This window comes from Schistosoma haematobium, chromosome 3, assembly GCF_000699445.3.
Source record: "Schistosoma haematobium chromosome 3, whole genome shotgun sequence".
Taxonomy (NCBI): Eukaryota; Metazoa; Platyhelminthes; class Trematoda; order Strigeidida; family Schistosomatidae; genus Schistosoma; species Schistosoma haematobium.
The window spans coordinates 647,235-670,365 of record NC_067198.1 but is presented as its reverse complement, the minus strand read 5'-3'; the positions used below and the strand labels follow the sequence as shown (position 1 = coordinate 670,365).

General features: G+C 35.5%; 1 protein-coding gene across 1 annotated transcript; it reads left to right on the top strand.

Moving 5' to 3' along the window:
• The first annotated feature begins 9,942 nt into the window (after positions 1-9,942).
• HSDL1_4 (Inactive hydroxysteroid dehydrogenase-like protein 1) lies at positions 9,943-12,932 on the top strand. The gene is made up of 2 exons (XM_051212716.1): positions 9,943-10,170; positions 11,988-12,932. The coding sequence occupies exon 2, from the start codon at positions 12,063-12,065 to the stop codon at positions 12,582-12,584; it is 522 nt and encodes a 173-aa protein (XP_051068617.1). The 5' UTR covers positions 9,943-10,170; positions 11,988-12,062; the 3' UTR covers positions 12,585-12,932.
• The last annotated feature ends 10,199 nt before the right edge of the window (positions 12,933-23,131 follow it).

Below are 23,131 nucleotides of genomic sequence, written 5' to 3'. Positions count from 1 at the left end.
GTAATTGGCACATATACAGTTATGCGAAAACCGTTAGGAATAATATGCGAATAAGTGACAGGCAAGAAGTGGCTTGAGAAGCATGAATAGATTGGTCTGTTCAGAGGCTAGAATAACATATGTGTGCTTGACATAGTACTAGCCCCTACAATTTAGAGGACACTACCTTCTGAATCTGTCTAAACAAATCTACGTTGCTACAATGATTTGACTGGTTTATCGAATTCCATCCATTTTTGTGTTACATTGTAGCAGCTATCATGTAGGTACACATCAAGTGATTTACTCTTACTCTTTCACACTGGTCAGTCTAATCGTTGTGAGTCATTATGTACACAAACATTCGATTTTTTCGACTATTCACTTGTAGCATTGCATGGTTCAATGTGAGTATATGCGTGTGTATTTCTGTTCATTATCCACTCACTTCATCACTCGTCAGCAGCTTGATTTTCTGCTGCATCTCTTACAATCCATCTGAATCAATAGGCGTGTGAAGTAATTTCTTCCAAATTAATTAATATTAGACTTTTATGACTACTGGTGCCCAATGAAGTTAGCGTGAGTAATAAAATTAAGAATTAAACGGAGAATTTCTGTTTCATAGTTCAACCATTCATCATAGTTCATAATTCGTTGTTACAATATAAACAACTAAAGCTAACAGAATCAAAATAATGGAGATAAAATTGTGCTCTTAGAAGAAAGACTTCCAATCTGTTGACTTCTTGTAGTATTTCATGTTCTGTAAGATTCTCATCAACAGATCTTAACTCCGAATAGAGCTTGAACATAATTTATCAGCTGATCAAAGATTCTGTTACATATAATATACTTTGAATCATTTCACCCTTCTTGTTCGTTTCTATCATGTCGTTCATTTTCTTTTTTGTTCAGAGTGAACGAATCTTTCAGCTGTGATGCTATATTTGCTCCACTGTAGGTAGTATAATAATGACCAAAATCCTGAATGACATAATTATTTTGAGTAGGTCAATCACCAACCACCTATGTATGATGAAAAGGAGCTCGCTCATTCATCCATCGATCGTCTTTGATATAGTATCTAAGCTAATCGACTACTATCTCTTGTCTCTATTCCTCTAGAACAATCCATTACTTTATGAAAGTAGGAATCATTAATGTGAAATATAAAAATTACACTCTTCCACACAATTCTAACTCACCTGAATATGGTTATTCATATGACCAAAGTAGTAGGATTACAAATGGTGAAATGGGATCACAAATAGTTTGCAATAAATTTCTAATTACTCGTAAGTAGACAGACAGAATTATTAATCGACGGAAATCGTTAAATAACTAACACAATGGATAAACATAACTTTGCTTAGCATTGATGAATCAAATAATGTCAATTGTTCAGTAATGAAATGAGTCATTTGCAGTTCGAAAAGCAAAGTAGTGATATCTCTTATTGTTATCCTTAATTATATGAACTGAAACCATGAGACTAGAATCGATCAATGCAAAACTACCGTTACGCATGATATCAAACGCCAACAAGCACAAAACACCGACAAAAGGGTTACTGTAGACCAATTTGAAGAACAGAAAGTCAAATATCTGAATGGCAATACCATCTGAATAATTGACTGAAATGAAAATAATCAGTGTAGCAGAATAACAGGAATTCATTATGTCTCACGATATCATGTCAGATGCTAATAAAATTACAGTATAAATTTGGGAGAGCTCTCATTAATGAAGAACAGTGATAAAAGAATGGTCAGTGGTGTTTATATATTCATTCATGGGAAACTATTAAAATTCTAGAACAAAAAACCAAGAACATAGAAACAGTGTGATATGTACTACTTATACGGACAGTTATAAGTAGTATGTAGCAGCACTTGGAAGAGGAAAGCTTACTAGGAGAAGATTTAATGAGAAGAAAAAAGAGAAATAGGGAGAGTAGTCTATATAAAAACAGGTTCAGAAGAACGATGAAATACATTAAGGACAACTGAAGAAAGACCAGAAAATGACGTATTTAGTATATGATTATGATATCTGACAAAGTTACTATCGTTCATAACCTGTTTTGATTTTACCAGGCTTTTCACTAACCAGTAGATCACTTCTTTAATTCCTTCCTATATTTCATATTTCCATACAATCTATCACTCAACATTAGTCTTTTTTTGATAACTCTGTTGAATTACCTAACATTTCTCTAGTTTATTAAAGACTACTATTGTGTGTAGTTGGATGATTTAACTGAATGTCAGAATACAAACGAACTGATCTGGAAATGAGTCAATCAACTGACGTTTCAACAAAGATTTAAGTTTGTATTGAACAAGAAGAATAAACTTAGAATAATGGGTATTCGGAATTCAGATTGTCAATAAAACTGGTAGTAATGTAGAGTGTGCTATTGGTGTTGACAAATATAGGTAGAATGTTGAGAAAACCGAAGAGAAGAGGATGAGAACAGAGGGTGATTGGTATAGAAACGAAGCAATAACGGAGTCTTAGACAACTGATGGATATTTTACAGATGAAGTATTTACTGCATAGTTCTCGGATATTACTAAGAAATTCCGTAATTTTGTATCATTTTATTTATTTTACCAAATAGATATTGGTACAAGGAGTCACCAAATACATATGCACCACACAAGTCACTTGATTTGTGTGTGGGCTGTGATATTGCCCGGGTGCTCAAACCGAAGCAGGTGGTTTTCTTAGGGGGCCACATTCGGAGCCTTCGACCTAAAGGTCTGATCCACAAGACAGCGGAACATCGTAAGGAGACGCAGTCCCATGGTAGCCGGTGACCAACGATTGGCTCATACGCCATGTGTTCCTTCAGGATCCTGGAGCTAGCCCATGTGTACCATCGGTTTGGAATGAAGGTTTTCAAACTCACCTACGTGGACTCTCCATGTCCATCAACCCGGTTAAAGCGCCGGACGTTCGCTTTATGTCCTCTCAATTTCGTAAACAACACCCCCTCTACGAGAAGGCAGTGAGTAGAACTTCCTTGTCAAAGGCTATATACGCGTGGCCATGTGAGAGCATTTGGAGAGTGAGAGTCGACTCTCCCTACTCTCGGCCGTACCAGGGCATTTGAGGGCAATTTTGTATCAAGGTAAATCTGGTCGTTCCTGCATGTGTTCTCGTTCACTACAGTAGTAACGGTAATACTATTGATAATGAAGTCATCAGGATGACTCGCCACAGTCTCATAGACAATATAAATAGGACGTAATAACTAGTCTAATCTAAGACAATCGGGACTATTCAAGACAGTTCCATAGATTAACAAACTAATGACACGAAAACTAGAAGATCCTGTATGAAAACCACCAGTCAACCCAACTCAAATTAGATGGTTAATGATTACAATGTCCTTTTTTCATGGCTAATGAATGAAATGATTCACTAACAAACTCAACTATAAACTATTCTCTAGACTATCGAGCATAGAGTCTTAGCTTAGCCAAAGTCAATATAAGTAATATATTTGGCTTGATTAACTTTATCTGTTTTAAAAAGCTAAATTAACACTGTCAGTATACAAAATAAATAAAGCATAGTCATATATACCCAAAGAAACATAATATGATCATATTGTCATTGATGTGTAGGTTTACCGATTACACTTTACATCTGAAACAAGATCTTCCATTGAATTGACAGACAAAGTATTTGTTTTCAATAAATGTTCTTCTTATAAAAGTAGTAATCATCATTAGCAAAGTGAAAACTTTCATTCATCTTTATTCTATCTGGTTAGATGATTGTGAGTCACATATACAAATATTTATCATTAGTAAGTGACATTCTTCATTTTGACAAAAAATTCTATTGTGCTCAAATCACAATGGAATATTCCATATTCAGTCAGTCAGTCAGTCAGTCAGTCAGTCAGTCAGTCAGTCAGTCAGTCAGTCAGTCAGTCAGTCAGTCAGTCAGTCAGTCAGTCAGTAACAACGTAGAACTTCGTACGTACGTACATCAGTTCGAGTTGCCACACCACATTAGCACAGAGATGCAGTGGTCGATTCAAATCCTGTAGTGGTAGAGGTAATAAGAGTATAAGAAGTAATCGGGAAGATTAGTGTTTGGAGATGTTACTTAAAGAGTATAATACGGTGAAAAAAATTTGAGAAGAGAAAAAAAGAGACAAGGAGGAATAAGGAGATCAAAATTTGGGAGAACACAAAGAATGTATTCACCTGCGCCATTGCAAACGATTTTGAGCCATGTCATTCAGGGTCTCTAACCATCGGTTGCTATCATCTCGCGGATCCCAACCAAGTAGTCTACACCTACCAACATGACTCAGTCTACTTGTCAGTGACTTCATGGACTTGTGCCATGTTTTGGTCTGGCCGCCCCTAGCTTTCTTCCAACATATTCGTATACCACTGAACATCGCACGTCGAGGCAGTCGGTCGTTGGGCATACGTACCACGTGTCCCAGCCATCTCAACTGATGAAGTTTCACTACGTCATCAATTGATTTGCCATCCTTAAATAGTACCCGTTTCCTGACAACTGCATTACTTACTCAATGGTCCCAGGATATACGAGCAATATTTAGAAGACACCTATGATCAAATACTAGTAGCCTACGGATATCCTCTACTCTTACCGGCCATGTTTTACTGCCATAAATTAGGACGGAACGAACTGCTGCGCAGTAAACACGTCCTTTGGTTGATAGACGGATATCTCGCCTACGCCATAAATGACGCAAGTTGGTAAAAGCTAGTCGAGCCTTCTGTATCCGTGCTGAGATTTCGTCACACACTAAACCACAAGGACTGATGAGACTTCCAAGATAAGTGAAGCGATCGACACGCTCATTTACTTCACTCCCTATCATTAGTTCGGGTGTCAATGCAACCCAATCCTGAAACAACATTTTGCATTTCGAGGGGGAGAATCGCATCCCGAACATGCTTGCATTGTTGCTTAGAGTGGGATGCGATTCTCCAAATTAGATAGTTTAATAGACAGATATGTGGTCGTAGATAACAACCAGGTATAATCAGTGATATATATCAACAACGGTGGTCAACAGATAGACATTGGTAAACACATACCTTCACATACTTTTATAATAATCAAGTTTAGAAAATAGTTTTACAATGAAGAAACAGATTCAATTTAACCGGATTCAAATCGATGTGCTGATGATGTTTGTAATATTCAACCACATAATCTTGACCGAATATTCAACTGACAGTCTCCAATCCATTTCTGCTTACAATGTTCATCAACCCTGACTGTATTTGTATGAGAGTAGGTGTGTGTGTGTGTGCGTGTGTGTGTGCACATCTTATCATCCACATCGCATGTCTGTCGCATATTTTTGTGTGACTATAAATATTGATTAACGCTTGGTTAAATCGAGTTGACTTACACGCCTTCTCCACCGTGCCTGTCATTTCATTTCACTTCACTTCATTCTTTTCTCTTCGCTTCTCTTCATTCCTCTGATTTTCTGTCCAGATCAATGATGAATGTACAAAATAAATGTATTCGAAACTGCATTCTCATATTTGACTTATTTAATTCCATGATTCACAAATGTTATCTAGTTTTACTGGTTAGTTTTTTTCTGGCAAGTTGTTTTTCTACGAGATGGGGTCACTAACCCCATGTACAACCCTTCTCCTGTATCCGGGTTTGGGACCAGTAATAGCTTTAGAAAGTCACAGGTGTAGTTACTAACGCGATTGAAGTCCATAATAATATACGAGAATAGTCAGGATATATATTTTGACAGCGATCATTCAATAACGATCATTTCCCGATCGAACTGGGGTCAGATTCCCAGCCACTAAAATCTATTCAACCATATTTTCTAGTTGTCAAATACATTATGGTCTCAAATCAAGTACAGATGTTAAACATGAGACTTCTGTGGCTTTTGTATGAACTAATGATTCCTTTGTACTTGTTGAATGCTCCATTTCGAATTACAAATACAATACGTTTATTCGTGCCCATCTAATACTTCTTGGTTAAACTGTATTATTTCTGGGATTCCTAGTTTGTACTACAATACAAATACTTCTAATTATCACAACTCCACAAAACCAAAATATAGAGGACGCATCAGTATCGTTCTGACTATCAATCGTTATCATTAACGTTACTATTCTTTGTCCAATTTCTTCATTCAAGCAATCCTCCCAATCTCCATACTGAGATTACTATTATTCTATTATTTCGAATATCACATTTCTGACCATCTGTTCATTCGATTCCAGTGACTTTCTCCCTAGTCGTTCCCTTTTACTTTGTTACTGATCTCAATGTTTTCCAGATATGTAAGAATAATGACTTCACATGATCAAAATCAAATCTAATTCTAATAAGTAGAAATGTGAACTTCCGAAGTCTGGCAACTCAATATAACTCGCTTCTTCTCACTGAATCTATCAGTCAGTGAATGCATTAGTGACCGGAATGAATTAACATTGGTTTGAGTGGTACGGAGGAACAAGGCAGAATACGTAGATCAATCCAAATTGCAATAAGCGTGATTCCGTTAATGTCTGAATTCGATATCAGTTCACTGATAGTCTGTCTTATATGTTGACTAACTTGTTCAACCGCTGTGGTGCGTGCTACTTATATTGATATAAGTGATATATAATGCGAGTCAGAAATGTAATGTCTGGTAACAGAAGATGGGGAAGATCAAGAAAGGAAGAGTGGGAATAGAAAGCAATTAGTATGGAAATGCAAGAACAATGAAGTTCGAGACAATTATTGAACATTTTGCAAATTAAGTATTATAGTATGGTTTTTCTATTTTACCAAGTAACTCTGTGATTTTGTGCTAAACATAATTCGGTTGTCCGCACCTGTGTTCTCCTTCACTATACTGCTATCTAAGGTCAATGGATTCTATGTGATAGGTAAACAGTTACGTGAACCATATCATCGGGATAACTAACGGGAATTTTATGTGGACTACGGATGTATACTATCACTTTACACGTGGGAAGTACCGTTCAAAATTATGGATAAAAATAAAGTGTGATCTTTGGAAACTCCACTTTTATTGGGATCACAGTAACAGGATTTAGTGTCGTTAGTAGCACAATGAACAATAGTTCTACACATTACCTTGATGTGTTCAAATTTGTCATCGTTACAGTAGTTGACATCACAAATAGGACATGATTTCTGAGGATGCCGTTCACCATAAGATAAACATTTATCAAATCTGTACTCATCATTATATCCTTGTTTGAAACTGTTCGTGAAAGCCAGTGTGTATCTCGTCTCAGTAGCTCAGGGGATGACGCGTTGATGTTCGAAGTGAATGGTACTGGGTATGAGTATCGGAGTGAAGATCAACTATGCAATCCAGATAAACCCGGCTAACAGTTCCCAAATAGGAGGAAGGGACGCGCGTCCTAGATTCCACTACTACCCACCATCCATCCCTGCTTATATTACTTGTTAATTAATGGTAAAACGGAGTCAGTTCACGCAAGATATACAAACACCATAAAAACACTGATCAATTGCAGTCCCAAACACCAATGAGACAGTTCAAATAACCAGTGCAAATGAATCTTTGTGGAATTCTTTCCCATATTTCCTTAAGAATGGGAACCATTGATTAATCAAGAAATGAGCAGTAATGTGACCGTCGGATGATACTAACACTACAGTGTTTTTCTTGGAATCTATCATTCTATTTAGCTCTATTAAGATAAAACTGTCACTAACTTATCTAATCTACACTTTTCCTCATTCCTATGTAAGTATCTGCTGAACTCTATAGAATCGGTCATCATAATACTTAACTAACTATAGTCTGTTATCTAGTTTTTACTAAACAGTAAATAATCAAGCAATATATCATTTCTTATGACCTATTGACCCTATCAATATGTGACGGAATGATACCGCCAATAACAGAACAGTGACTTGTCGACCGGATCAATGATTCATTAAAACCTATACGACTAATCTAGAGTATTTATTGGTCCTTATTACTGGCTAGCCCTCCCCGTTAAGTCCAAAACGCTAATCTCAGCCTCCGTGATATGAATCAAGTATTTCAAACAAACTGGATCTATATACAAATCAAACAGACGACATCGTACCATGAAATAGTAAAAAAAACACATTCGTACAAGATCTAGCCAAAAAGTCGTTGTGAATATGAGAGATAGACATTATAAACTGAGTATAATTCAAGAACAATAAACCGTATCATAATAATTTATGAGTCAAAATGAAGCTTATAATAATGAGAAAATAAATATACGTCATCTAGTTACAGAACAAATATACAATAGGAATAGATGTATAGTATTAGTTCAAAAAATGGATCCCAACAGTTACTATTCAATATTCTCGTCAGGATATAAAACAATGAAGGATGGAACTGTTGAATGACATTTCAACAGTTCAGTTTATAACATCATTCTGTCTCCAAGAAAAGTTTATCCAGAATATTTAAACAAATAGTTAGATTAATTAAAACACAACATCCATGGATAAACTATTCCATATTCGTCTATATAACCATAGCCATATAACACATACTATACATCCAATAAAGAAACAAATAACTAATGTTATTATAATTTATAAGGAGCGAAATGATTTCTCATGTTCATTGAGTTCAGTTGCTTGTAAGGTTTTGTTCTGAAGAGAGGAAAAAAGGCGAAACACCATACAGATTTACAGTGTGAAATATAAGTCATTCAGTCAGTCAGCTACAATTTAAGATCAGACACATAGATGCATCGGCCCAAGTTGCCATACCTTATTAACACAACAAGATGAACACCGAATTCCTAAAAGTAGTTAATTCAATGGTGGTTGTGTATAAGGATATGATACAGGAAGAACGGATTAGGAAGAAAGGCATAAAGTAATTTTAATATCACGGTTTAAGGGAAGACAGAGAGTGTCTACACCGATTCCAATGTCATCGTTGCTGATACCTTGACGTGGTGGGTAGGCTTGCCTATCGTGATGAACCAATCAATCTGGAACAATCGTTCCTCATGGTTCTACCATGCAAGACAAACCGATTGAAGAGCGGTGAAACTAAAGGCGGCAAACCCATTGTCCGATAGCGAAGTCGTACTGTTGACTGTACAGAGCTGTGACGGTAGTAGAGTGTTTCCTTCAGAGAACCCGGATAACAGCGACGCTGTCTTCCCACAAGAAGGGGTGGGGTTTTGAAAAGTTCGACCCTAAAAATGCACACCTTGTCTTATCACGCGGATATACGTCTCCGGCGATAAGGTCTCAACAAGTACGGAGCTAACACGAAAGTTACTCACAAAAAGATCGTGTGTGATCGACCTCAAACAGGTGTCCCTTGAACATGGCGGTTACGCTCTCAGGTCATTAAAACCACCCCTAACCCAATCTTCTTTTCATATACCTCTAGAAGATGTGAAATATGAAAATGATGTTGAAAGAAAAAACCCCTGTTAAGTTCAATGATAACTTACAATTTTCGTGCAATTATTTACTATCCAACCATTAATAAGAGTATCAAGACCATTACTACATTTATTAGCTTTTGAACACCAGTGGCATATCATATGAGGTTTTGATGCAGCTAGACATGTTTCATTTGAATCTTTCATGTAACAACTTTCTGTGAAAAGAACAAGATTGACTATGTTTCAAGTGATTGAACAAACGACAAATTAGTTACAAAACATGTAACTATAAATTAACTACATAATGATGATTTAGAGGTTAAGGGAATATTTCATTAATTGGGAGAATTTTCATCACCTTAACCAATGCGATCTTTAATACACTTTTAATCCAATTTATGTTACACGATAGTGTAGTGACGTACTTTTATCAAGAGAACGCGATTGGTTTAATGGAAACAATTATTATTATAACCAATTGTACCAGTGATTGTTTTACTGTACTTGTTTGTTTAACTGTACTAAAGGCATTCTTTTTTCCGTTGATTGTGACCTTGCATGAATTCAGTTACGCTCAGTAACCACACTTGTACTCCTTTGGCACGATCTCGGTATTCCTTCGATACCACGAGATAGTGTCCGGCCAACGGATCCGAAGTATTCTGCGTAGACAGCTGTTAATAAAAACCTGTATCTTCCAGATGAAAACGAAACATTAACAAAATAAAATTAATGGTCCGAAAATTGAATTACCAAGGTAGTAATAGGTTTATTATTGTCTGTTTTTTTCAATACACAGATCAAGTTTGAGTTTGTTTTTTAGCAATGGTATGCTCAGTGTTAAATAAATACCGAGCTACTGTATTATTAAGAGCCCTTCCCCCCCCACCGACCCACGCACACACACACTCTCAGTTTCTATGGTGCATGTTCAGAAATACGAACATTTATTCTTCTTTCTCGATTCTTTCAATATATGTGCTTTGCCATGAACATATAAATGTTCTTCATTATTGATTTCTTATTTTGTGCAATAATTATGGTTGACCCCTCTTCAGTCATACATTCTAATTATTACGCAACTCATCTTATCACTGTTTTTTTTGTTTTTTCAATTTCAGGAATCTTATTCAAATCCTTTTTTTACCTTGAACATTATTACATAATTTATATTATCTGTCAATGAACGTTACTCAGTTATTACATCACCTACCTCCCCCCCGCACATGATTTTTCTGTTTTTTGTTTGTTGATTCTAACACTGAATGATCTCCGATTTATTCTTACATAAATATGGTGATCATTTGGGAATGTTGGTCATTTCAATTCATTTCATTGTTTCACACTATATCTTATCTCAATGTAGTAGTAGTAGTGGGTTTGAGAATGTTGGTTGGCGGCCTATGCTCTATTGGGTATAGCAGACGTGAGTAAGTAAGTAATATGTTAGTTTCAGCCATTCTCACCAATCATATCAGTTGCTAATGTCTCACTTCATCATGTCACCTGCTCAACTACTTCATTCATACAATCAGTTGAATCAAGCTACACTGAATAATACCAAAATTCAAATTCACACATACCAATTTACACTGAATATGTGACCATGGAGAATGTAGTTTGATCTGTGTGGTTCATTTTTCTCATTTAGTCAAATAGTTCAGTGTTGACTTGTTTATATATACAGAATTGTTTGAAACTACTTTGAAGTTATATAAAGTATGAGACTAATGGCATTCACAATACACTGGTGTGAATGATAGTTGAGAGTGTAATTGAATTGCTGTTGTCTTTTGGTGTTCACCCACCATGACCGATGTATCCCCATATTAGCAAGTGAGCAAAATCTTTATTGACATAATATATATGTCATATTATATCTAACCTTTCACTCTGCCGATAGCTCTTTTAGAGTTACTGCAGTTCCCAAGCCCGGGTAAAAGAGTAGGGTTGGACATGGGGTTAGCAACCCTTTCCCGTAGAAAACTAACTTGTTAAAAAAAACGCTAACCGGAAAAAAATAATTGAAATCATTTAAACTGTGCCCTGGGAGTTAGAAGGTCTTCATTTAGAAGAGTTATGACGCCTCATGGTGAGAGCCGAGTTCCATCGGAAGTCATGAGGCCGATGCCCCTTCTAGCAACAATTTTTATTGGTACATGGAACGTTCGAGTAATGTGGGTGAATCAGTCAAATAGAAACAGAAATGAGAAGATATAAATTGGCAGTACTAAGAATCAACAAAACCCATTGGACCGAGGCTGAACAGCAAAGGTTAGATACGGAAGAGATGCTACTATACTCCAAGCACGAAGAGGATAATACTCCATACACTCAGGTATCAGCTCTAATACTATTCAAAGAAGCACTATATTGCACTTGTATAATGGGAATCTCACGAATCTAGAATCATCAAAGAGCATTATTCTGGTTGGGTGGACTATGTTCCTCCACGAGGAGTAAGTAAGTAACTTCAGTACATTTTTAACTGCGTTATATTACATAATCATTCACATGGTCAATAACCTGATCTTATTCATTTCAAATTCTTCTTCGTTTTATATATATTTTTAGAATGATACATATGATATAATAAGGCCTGCTATTGATCAATTATCTACAATTGCTTGTTTAGTGAATAATGTTGGTATGGGATTACCATTAGAGTTATTTACTGGTCAAATGGATTCACCAAATGAAGAATCAATAAGAAATATCATTCATTGTAACATTTTGTCTACAGTAATGATGACAAGTATCATTCTACCAAAAATGTTAACACAGAAAGGACCTAATCCTGGTATTATAAACATTGCATCTTATTCAGCACTTAGAACAACTCCATATTTAACTGTATATTCTTCAACAAGAGCGTTTATCATACAATTTTGTAAATGTTTATCTACTGAGACATTTCAAAAGAATGTGATTATACAGACATTATGTCCATTAATTATCTATACCACAATGACTGAACATGAAAAACCATCATATTTTAATCCATCGGCTAAATTATTTGTTCATAGTGCATTAAATATGTATGATGTAGTACAACAAACTACTGGTTATATATTACATGAATATAAAGCTTATTTATTTGATTTATTACCAACATCATTATGGATACTATTGACACATGCTAGAGTGAATGCACGTAAGAAATATGTATAATGGTATAGTATGGTATGATATTGTTCCGATAAACATAATAAATGGTAGCTTTGGAGATCCATTTCTAGACTAATACTATACATACATTCTTATTGTATGACTGTTACGTAGCTAAACTATTCATATTCATATTCCTCTTATTGTAAGCTTTATTTTGACCTATGTACTATTATTATATGATTTATCATTCTTGAATTATGCCCTGTCTATTAGTCACTGCCTCCCTCACTCACAGCCACATTTGGCTAGATCTTGTGCAAATGTTGTTTCCTATTTTATGGTACGATGTGGTCTGTTTTGTTTGTATATAAACCGAGTATGTTTGAAATATAATGATTCATATTGCAGAGGCTGAGATTGGTATTCTGGACTTAACGGGCTGAGCTAAACAGGAAGCGGGACCAATAAGGACTCCAGGCTGCTCATACGGGTTTATGTGTCACTAATCCGATTGATAAGTCACTGCTCACTCATTAGTGGCTTTGGGCTATAATAGATGGTGAGGGTGTTTGTTTATGAAATCGTGAGAAGGTAAAGTGAATGTCCAGCTTTGTCACCAGGTAAGTGGATATGAAGGATCTACCAGGTCGAATTGCAAAACCCTGATTACAGACCAATGGTGCACATGGGCTCCAGGATATTGAAGAAATAAATGGCGTATGAACCAGTTGTTGGTGATCGGCTACCAATGGGATTGCATCTCCTGATTTTGCTTCACTGACTTGTGGATCAGACGCTTAGGTCAAAGGCTCCGGGTGAGGCCTTTAAGGAGAACCACCTGTTTCGGTTAAGGCACCCGTGCAGTATCCTAGCCCTCACAAAAATTAAATGATTTGTATGGTGCATATGTATCAGTCAAGGGTTGTGAAGATTGTTGAGTTTTTATTGCGATCATGAATCGGAAACTGTTTGACAACCCTCAAAAGCTTTTATCATTGAATTGCCATTTCGTCTTGGTATGTCATGGATTCACTGAAGTTAGATTTTAACATTGTTTGATGCCAGCTCAGCGGTCTAGAGGTTAAGCGTACGCGCGAGACTGAAAGTCCTTTGTTTAAGCTACTCGGGCGGGGTTATGGATGCGCATTCCTGTGAACCCCATAATAGGACGAAATGGCCGTCCAGTACATCCAAGTATAATCTGAATTAAAATTAAAGTTATCTAATTCATGAATTTTTACTTGGTCAACATGTTTACTTTTTGTGAATCGAATGGTTATTTAAATCAAGAATCTTCATCATCTGACTATTCATCTTCTAAATTATGATACTCGTAGATGATTATTAGTCATATTTTGAAGGTAAAACTGTTATTCTGATGATGTTTTACATACTGAATGAGTTTGAAGTATGCTAGATTTGAAGAATTACTTAAACCTTCGAGGATTTCGTGAATGTTCTGCATTATGCCATTTTTGCATTTTTCTGGCTCTTCCAGATTACTTGGACTCACTCATGTGTTAGCACTCTTTAAAGTTCTAACGGGATGTTTTACCAAACCATTAAACTGAGAGTAGCTCGCACCTGTAAATAGGTGACAATATTCAATATCATTAAGCTAGTTGTTAACATATTTTTATGTGAAACAGGTTTCCTTACCAGTTACTAATTCATTCTGTATTCCTTCACGACTGAATATATCATTCATCGCTCTTTGAGTAAATTTTCCACTAGGAATGTTCATCACTACCACTTCTAAACATTTCGAATTTCAGTTAACAGCAAACAAAACATAATACGAGTTAAGGATTAGCCGCAGTAATGTGCATGAATACAACGGCACTATGTATAAGATGCAGGTCGATGATTTCAAGTAGTCTTGTTGTATGATAATTTATTCAGAACAAGCAGGACAGATTTTCGATTTACAACTTACTTCAGCATCAATCTTAGGCCTCCAACATGTCTAACAAGTAAGTGATTTTATTTTTTCTGCTCCCAGATGGGCTAAGTGAAGGTTTACTATTGAAAATCTAGGTGTAGGTTGGGGGTTGATTATCCTATCAGTCACTGGCCCTACAACTATGACTCTTAGAAAACTCGGAAAACCTACGCTTGCACTGAATATTTCAACCTCTTTTCACCACGCTTATAATGCTTCAAAAAAAACGTACGAGTATTCGCTACAAGTTCTGTTCCATTAACAGGCAATCATTGTACTAGTAGACAATCACTTTAGTCAGATAATATTTTGAAAAATCAATAGCATGACAGAAAAGCTGGACGTGGTATGCTTTTAGCCACTCAGTGCTTGATGGTGAAAACATAAACACTCAAATTTAGATTTCATCTTTGGACTATGATACACCATTATTAAACAAAATACTTAGAGAATGATCAATTCATTTGTCTCCACACTAACAGGCGATTTGTTGGGTACTCACTCAGTAGTGTAAGTATGATAGCTTGTTCGCTGGGTTGTTGGTAAACAAATGTCAACTCCAGTACTTAATTTTCAGGCTTAATGCATTGAATGGTATTCTGATGTCATTGGAGATTCTTATCATGCTTACATTGATAGATGCGTTGCATTTAAAAACTAAACATTCATGTTAAATATCTTCCAAATAGTCATACCTAACCTGTAGTTATATTTCTGACTATGAACCATGTCTCCGACGTGGTTAGTTAGAACACAATTTTTGATATAGTGTGAATGAGATGAGCTTTTTAACTCTAGAAGTTGGTTGTTTCTGTGTAAAATAAAAGCTGTCTGGTGAGGAATCATATTCATACTGTAGTGAATAAAAACATGAGTGGGGGCAATCAAAAGTATTTCGACACGAAATTACAGAATATTTCACTAAAATCTAGGAAACATACAGCAAATACTTCATTTGTAAAATATCAATCCATTGTCTCAAACTTGGTCGTTCCTTTTTCAAATATCAGTCCATCCTCTCAGACTTCACTGTTCCTACATTTTCATACCAATTGCTCCCGTTTCAGCTCTTTCCTTCTCGATCTTTCACTGAAATGCATTCTATTCCTGACTATCGTTATACACTACTGATATGGATCTAAGTAGCTCACACCACACTCGTCTTTCTTTTAAAGAAACCGTTCTTGCAGTGGTTCCGCTCGCCGTGCCACTTTCTTCTTCTCGCCATCAAGATGTCGAATCTGTGGATCTAAGTAGCTCACACCACAATACAACTAAATCGTTTGTTGATTCTTTAGTAAATTATCGGTCACTATTCAGTCTGAATAAATTAACTACACTTTATAGAAAACCTATAAATTTTCAAAGGTTTGGAGTGAGTTGTCTATTCCATGGAAGTTATACTATGTAGAAGACCGTGAGAAACTCTACAAACACCCTGGAAATATTGTGAGTGTGAACAAAAGACACATCTTGATTAGTCAAACTTTTCTCAGATTCGAAAATGGGTACGTTTTCATAAGCTCCTCTTCTGCTACAAGCCTACAGTAATTACGTTTTGAAATTTGTGAAAAAATCGCAAAATTACCATCATGGGTCTGTTTATTCCAGCATTATATTAATGCTTAACCTCAACATCTTCAAATACCACAACAAAAATTATGGTCTCGCCGCGTACTATTACTAAGTATTGAGCAAACACTAATCTTGTGATATATATAACAAGATTACTGCATATGCAGTATACATTTTAAGTATTCAGTTATCACGTAATGATTTTATATTTGTAGGGTCCTTCATTTTGTGATACCGCATAACAATCATTCAGCAGCAGATATATAACCATATATATAAGCGTATATATTAACATATATCGACCAACTAGCTTATATATAAGCTTGTTGGTCTATCCTGACAATAAATATTGAATGGTCGCCAGTTAGAATTTAGCACTTGAGGAACGGAGATATAAATGATATTTATTTTCTTGCTGCATATTACCAGCAACCACGATTGTGAGGACATCGTTATCTCTAGGCCTTTTTGTAACTTGTACAGTGAAAGGTTGTACACATTTCATAAATACACATGAATAGGGTTGACCGATTTACAGGTATTGTGATGTGTTAAAACAAACAAAGGAACACAGATAACTAGTTAAAATATCTAGTGAGTAGGATCCAGTATCCCAGATACTTAATGAGCATGAGAAACAAAAGCAGAAGTTGAGAAGTTCTAAACATAGGTTTATAAACTTTATTCATATTTTACGCTGTAACTAGTATTACAGTTTAAGAATACCATACTGACTAATTGAACTAAATATATTGTCAAATAAATACGTGTTTTACAATTTAGAACAAACGGAACTAAGATGCTAAATCAATTACTGTTTAGTTTGAAATGGATTAGATATTGAGATGATGATGATGATGGGCAACAGATTATCAGAGGATAATAAAATCGTTTGCAGATTTTAGGTAAGTATTTCAAGCTTTATTTCGTTGTGAATTGGCTTTTAGTTTCATGAGTTGTTTAGAAATTATTGCCGGTAACAAATCGTAAAGATATGTTTGTAAATCATGTCGAATATAACCAGTAGTTTGTTGTTCAACGCCAAACATATCCAATGCACTTTTAGCAAAGACTTTAGCAGATGGTGTGAAAAATGTGGTTTTCACTTGGTTGGTCATATTTGTGGATACACATAATGGACAAATCGCTTGTATAATCACATTCTTTTTATACTTTTCTGCAGCCAGACATTTAGAAAATTGAATAATGGATGCTTTGGTTGAAGAGTACATTGTAGCATGAGGAAACACTTTCAAACCTGCATAAGATCCAATGTTGATGATACCAGGATTAGGTCCTTTCTGTGTTAACATTTTCGGCAGAATGATGTTTGTCATTGTTACTGTAGACATAATGTTACAGTGAATGATATTTCTAATTGATTCTTCATTCGGGGAATCAACTTCTCCAGCAAACAATTCAAAGGGTAACGCCATACCAACATTATTCACTAAACAAGCTATTGTAGACAATTGGTCAACAGCAGGTCTTATTATCTCATAAACATCATCCTAATCAAAAGAGAACACAAGATTGGTGGAAGTTGATTATTCCAATGTTTCCTATGTGTTTTAGTGTTTGAATATTTGATGAAATTTCAAAAATGTCAACATAGTCTGTTGAGTTTGGATGGTGAGTTGTAGATGAATCTGAGACAAGTTCTCTACCTTGTTTCTCAATAGCTAACGCGATATACACTGAATGGGTGAGATCGAATATCCTGCTATTTGCCCAAATAGTATAGCATATTTTGATGATATGTGTCTGTGTATTTCGGTTTCTAATATTCACGACTGAAATCCAATCAGTGTTTGTCAGTTTGGGTGCATTGTGTGTGAATGCCTTGGCTTTAAGTTGAAGAAACTTTGATAACATTCCTGATGACAGTGAAATCTCTGTTTTCTCGAACCAATCGACGGTCATTAATAAACTGATATTCGTTTCAACAAATTAACCACACAAATCACACAAACTTCTCTGTGCTTACATATTCAATGAGAATTTGTCATATTCCAATGTTGGTATTATGCAATGTAGCTTGATACCACTGATTGTGTGAATGTAGTAGTTGAGCAAGTGACAGGATGGAATGAGACTTTGATCGCTGAGGTATTTGGTGAAGATGGTAAACGTTATATGGTGAAAATACTTATCTACAAATTCATCTCGTATTATCATCATTTCAGACACGTCAATTACCTCTCTATGATTCTCTCAATCTATCTCGATTGCAATTATCTTACTCTTTTCTTCACACTACTCGAAACTAAACAAACACTTTATGACTAATCACCGTTTCACCTCATCGACTGAAGAAAGCGGGAAAACATTGATACTGAATATGAAACACCTCACATGTACTCGTGATTTCATTATGAATCCAGCGCTGCATAGAACGTGCGACAATGTATATGTACACACATTCACTTGATCGCCTCGATTTAATGGTGTTTGTGAGATTTACTAAACAGCTGTGGAATATTGGTGAAATATTTCTGATATCAAACTAATGCATTTCATGCATGTGAATCACAGAAATACTTTTCGTGAAAGAATGTTTTCAGTAGCATTTGTACATTCAAATGCATGTTATCATTGATGATCATTTTGACATGTTCACATGACTCAAGTGTCAGCAATAACCCGACTAACAATCTATCAATTCAAAAGAAAACCGATCAGTGATGCATACCTCCTGCCAAATTTTCATACACTATCGAATGACAAATCTAACTGATCAATTAAGTCAATGAAAATGATTTCAAAATAATATGATTAACAGGATCATTAAGAATGGAGATTACTTTAGTAAAATCTGCAACCACAATTCGTGTTTGAACATTGTAGGTATTTGCTATGCGATTAGAAACGTCTGATAGTTGTTCTTCATCATAACTGATAAGCATGATATTGAGACCTTCTTTGGCTAGTTCTTCTGCATATGCTTCACCAATACCTGATGATCCACCAGTGACAACTGCCCATTCACCAGCTTGACGAAGTGTTTTCCGTTTAGATAAGCACCATTTTTTAAGAGTAAACTTGAAACAAATCTTCAACACTGCTATGATTTGATTATTTATCAAAGAAACTCCAAAGAGTATTAACAAAATGCGCCAATGATCTATGGGGAATGTTAAAATCTTTCCGATATCCTAGATTACAAGTAGAAAGAAAAGAAAACATGTTCCGCTCTTAACGTACAATGCTCTGTGATACATATCAACGTGAAAATTCACAAACTATTTTAAATATAACTTAACTGTTATTAATCGTTTACATTATGATGCAGATTGAGATTTGATCTGTCAATGTGAGCGATCATGTTTACACGTCCGATACTCCTCTGTTTATCATCATCATTAGGAACAAAGCCACAGAATGTTTTCTTCATCTATAGTCTAATGTAGCCATTTGATTTTACCGGTAAACTGTTTCCCTGTTTAGTTCATTAGAAGAAGTCTATTTTAGATTTTCTGTAGTTAGACTCGATAGAATGACCGACCGTGTCTCAGATGTTATGACCAAGATGATTTGACATTCAACAAGTTTTGACTTTATGCAATTTTTGGTTAATTAAAAATGAAAATCCTATCAGAAATCTTATTTCATTACACTTACTAGTTGACTTTCGGTAGTTTGACGAATATCCGATTGATTTGTAATATTAGACTATTAAAAACGATATAAAGAGATAGAAAGGCAAAATTACATTCCTTTACTCATTGTATTTGACAGCTAACAATATGTCCGTGATGATCAACCAGTGTGATATTCGTCTTTGGTTACCGCTGTGAATATTTTATTCGATATGAGACAAATTTATTTGAATGGGTGGGATGTTTATTCAAGATACAGTATTCTTATATTAAAAATTGATCTGAACTATGCTCGGTATAACAACTCCGCCTGGAGGACCTCTGGAGCTATTGCCAGTCTCATGCCCGGATAAAGGACAAGGGTTTGGCATGACACTAGTGACTCCATCCCGTAAAAATCCAACTCGCTAAAATAAACTAACGTTAACAATGCTCGGTATTACATGGATCATAACTATGGGTATTCTTCATTTATGTGATTTTATTTTAATTAATAATCTTTATTAATCGACCAACCAACGATGATCTAAGAAGTATAAAATTCCCCCATCTCCTTGAATCACCCTTGAACAAGACACGAATACAAAACAAGACGTGGGTGATGATAAGAATATTATATAGGCTATGAGTAACTCAACCCTGACGAAACGATTTGAAATAGATTAGGTCAACTGAAGTAAAAGGTTGGCTTGAAATAGTTTTTTATATGTTATGACGTCTTGGAGCTCATCTTGTCCGTCATACTGAAACGTAGCTTCTCACAAACCATCAAATTCGTTAGGTGCTTAAAAGATTTACTCTTCCTCGATGGGTGATTGAGAAGAGTCTGTCTAATTCGGTTTCCATATGAACTCTTTACAATCTTCGAAAACTTCATTCACGTTGCAATATATAATACTCATATAAATACATCGACACATCTACTTGATAGTTTTCATTGATCGACTACACTACGAATGTGATTTTCACTATGAGTAATTAAATTGTCACTTTTATGTGATTTCATCATTTGTAGGTGGCTTGTGAAAATAGTGATTTAGTTTTCAGATCGTGGAGAAAATTTATAGCTCAGGTAGAAGTTTGTATTGATGATGTCGTTTAGAAGAATGATGAAATCTCGACGACTGAACCATTCAGGTCAGTGAAAATAACTTCATCAAAAAAGTGTATAGAATCCCTCACTGGTATCATGCGACATACATCGTCATGGTAAGGGAGTATTCTTGTGAATGTCATACAATCGCTAGTCATTTGATGTTATAATATTGTGGACTGTATTCGTAACAGTGAACCTGTGCAATGGTAAACAGGAATTATTATGGTATACTAATGTGTAAATGGAAATCAGTCATTAAGTCAAATACCTGAACTATTTGTGAGATATTCAGCTACTTATTAACATAATGAGGTTTTACAAATTGTATTTCATTGTACTTACTAGTTGACTTTGATTAGTTTGATAAATATCCGATTGATTTGAACTAGCCTATTGAAAGGGATTGAAAAGAGATACAAAGGCAAAATTACGTTCTATTACTGATTGTAATTGACGGTTAACAGTACTTTCGTGATGATCAACCAGTGTGGTATACGTCTTTGGTTACCACAGTGATATTTTATGAGATATGAGATGGATTTATTTGGATGGGTGGGATGTTTATTCAACATACAGTATTCTTGTGTTAGAAATTGATCTGAACTATGTGCTCAGTATTAGAACTCCGCCTGGAGGACCTATGGGCTATTGCCGGTTTCATGCCCGGATAAAGGAGGAGGGTTTGACATGACGCTAGCGACCCCATCCCGTAAAAATCTAACTCGCTAAAAAATACACTTACGCTAACAATGCTCAGTATGACATGCATCATCTGGTGCATCATTTATGTAATTTTATCTTAATTAATAATCGGTATGGGCATGCAAACAATGTACCTAAATGAGCGTATGTTCGACTAGCGTCGCAGTCGATGTTTTTAGGTTAGCAATTTATCACGTGTAACAGACGTGATGTTCTTGCTTCATGTCATGGGAATTGCAGCGTATCCTCATTTGTTCCAAGTATAGTTTAAGAGCGACATGGATATAACAGAATAATTCAATATTATTTCCTTGGTTACAATGAGAATAACATCTACTACTCGAATCGAACAGCTTGCATTAAGGCAGAAAATTATTTACTACTCAAAACAACTTTCAACTAATATCAAAGCGAGAATCTTCAATTCGAATGTCAAGGCAGTTGTACTATACGGAGCTGAAACTTGCAGAAATACAACAACCACCATCAATAAGGTACAAGTATTTATATATAGTTGTCTACTGAAGATACTCAACATCAATTGACCAGATACCATCAACAACAGCCTACTATGTAAGAGAACAAACCAGCTTCCAACTAATAGAAAATTAGGAAAAAACGATGGGAATGGACAGGACATATATTACGGAAATCATCAAACTGCATCACGAGGCAAGCTCTAACTTGAAATCCTGAAGGGAAGCGGGAAAATGGAAGGACAAAGTACACATTACGTGGGAAAATAGAAGCAGATATGAAAAGGATGAATAACATAACTGGAAGGAGCTTGAAAGGATTGCCCAGGACAGGGTCGGATGGAGAATGCTGGTGAGCGGTCTATACTCCTTTACGAGGAGTAACAAGCGTAAGTAAGTAAGTTGTCTTCCTTTCCCATCTTCATTTTAGTCTTAAATTTGTTACTACACTCAATGTAAAAGTGTCCGATCAACCAAGAAATTCGGATCAAACATTCATTCTGAATAACCTCAATAGTATATAATAAACCATACACAGTGTAATAACAATAATCATAATGACGATAAACATAATCATAACCAAAATGTTTAAGTCACTTTCAAAATCTATTCAACTGTTATCAAGTAAAATGACGTACCATTTGCTTGTGAATAGTAGGTTTTGTTTCTTATTCAAAGCTTCACTTAGGTTAACACTTGTATATATATATTCAAATTTAATGAGAATTTATAGGACAGTAATGATAAATTTATAATTATCACACCATTAAGATAAACATTTCCATTAACTTCTTTACTAACTAATAGTCAATGTAAAATTTGTATAGAATTAGTTAAACAGTTCAAATCAACTCCGACTTTATTTCTTTGATCTATTAATAATAGAATTGTGTATTGTTTGTTTGTTTTTTCATTTTAGATCATTTAATTGTACAACTCGTATGACCATTCAAAATACTGTCTTTATTCACACTCTCAATATGAGATGGTGGTTGAAGGTGGTTGACAGGAAACCGGTGGACCCCGGTATCGTGCTAATTGGCACTCGTCAGAAAGGCGTGCCTGTAATCTTGAAGGGACTGGTGCTCCCTCCGGGTCTAGGGTTTCCTGTTGACTACCTCCAACCATCATCTAATCTCAAATATAGTGCATACAATGTGGAGTCACCTAGACTGGTGGTCACATTGTAACATCGTCGATTCAATCTCCACTAATAA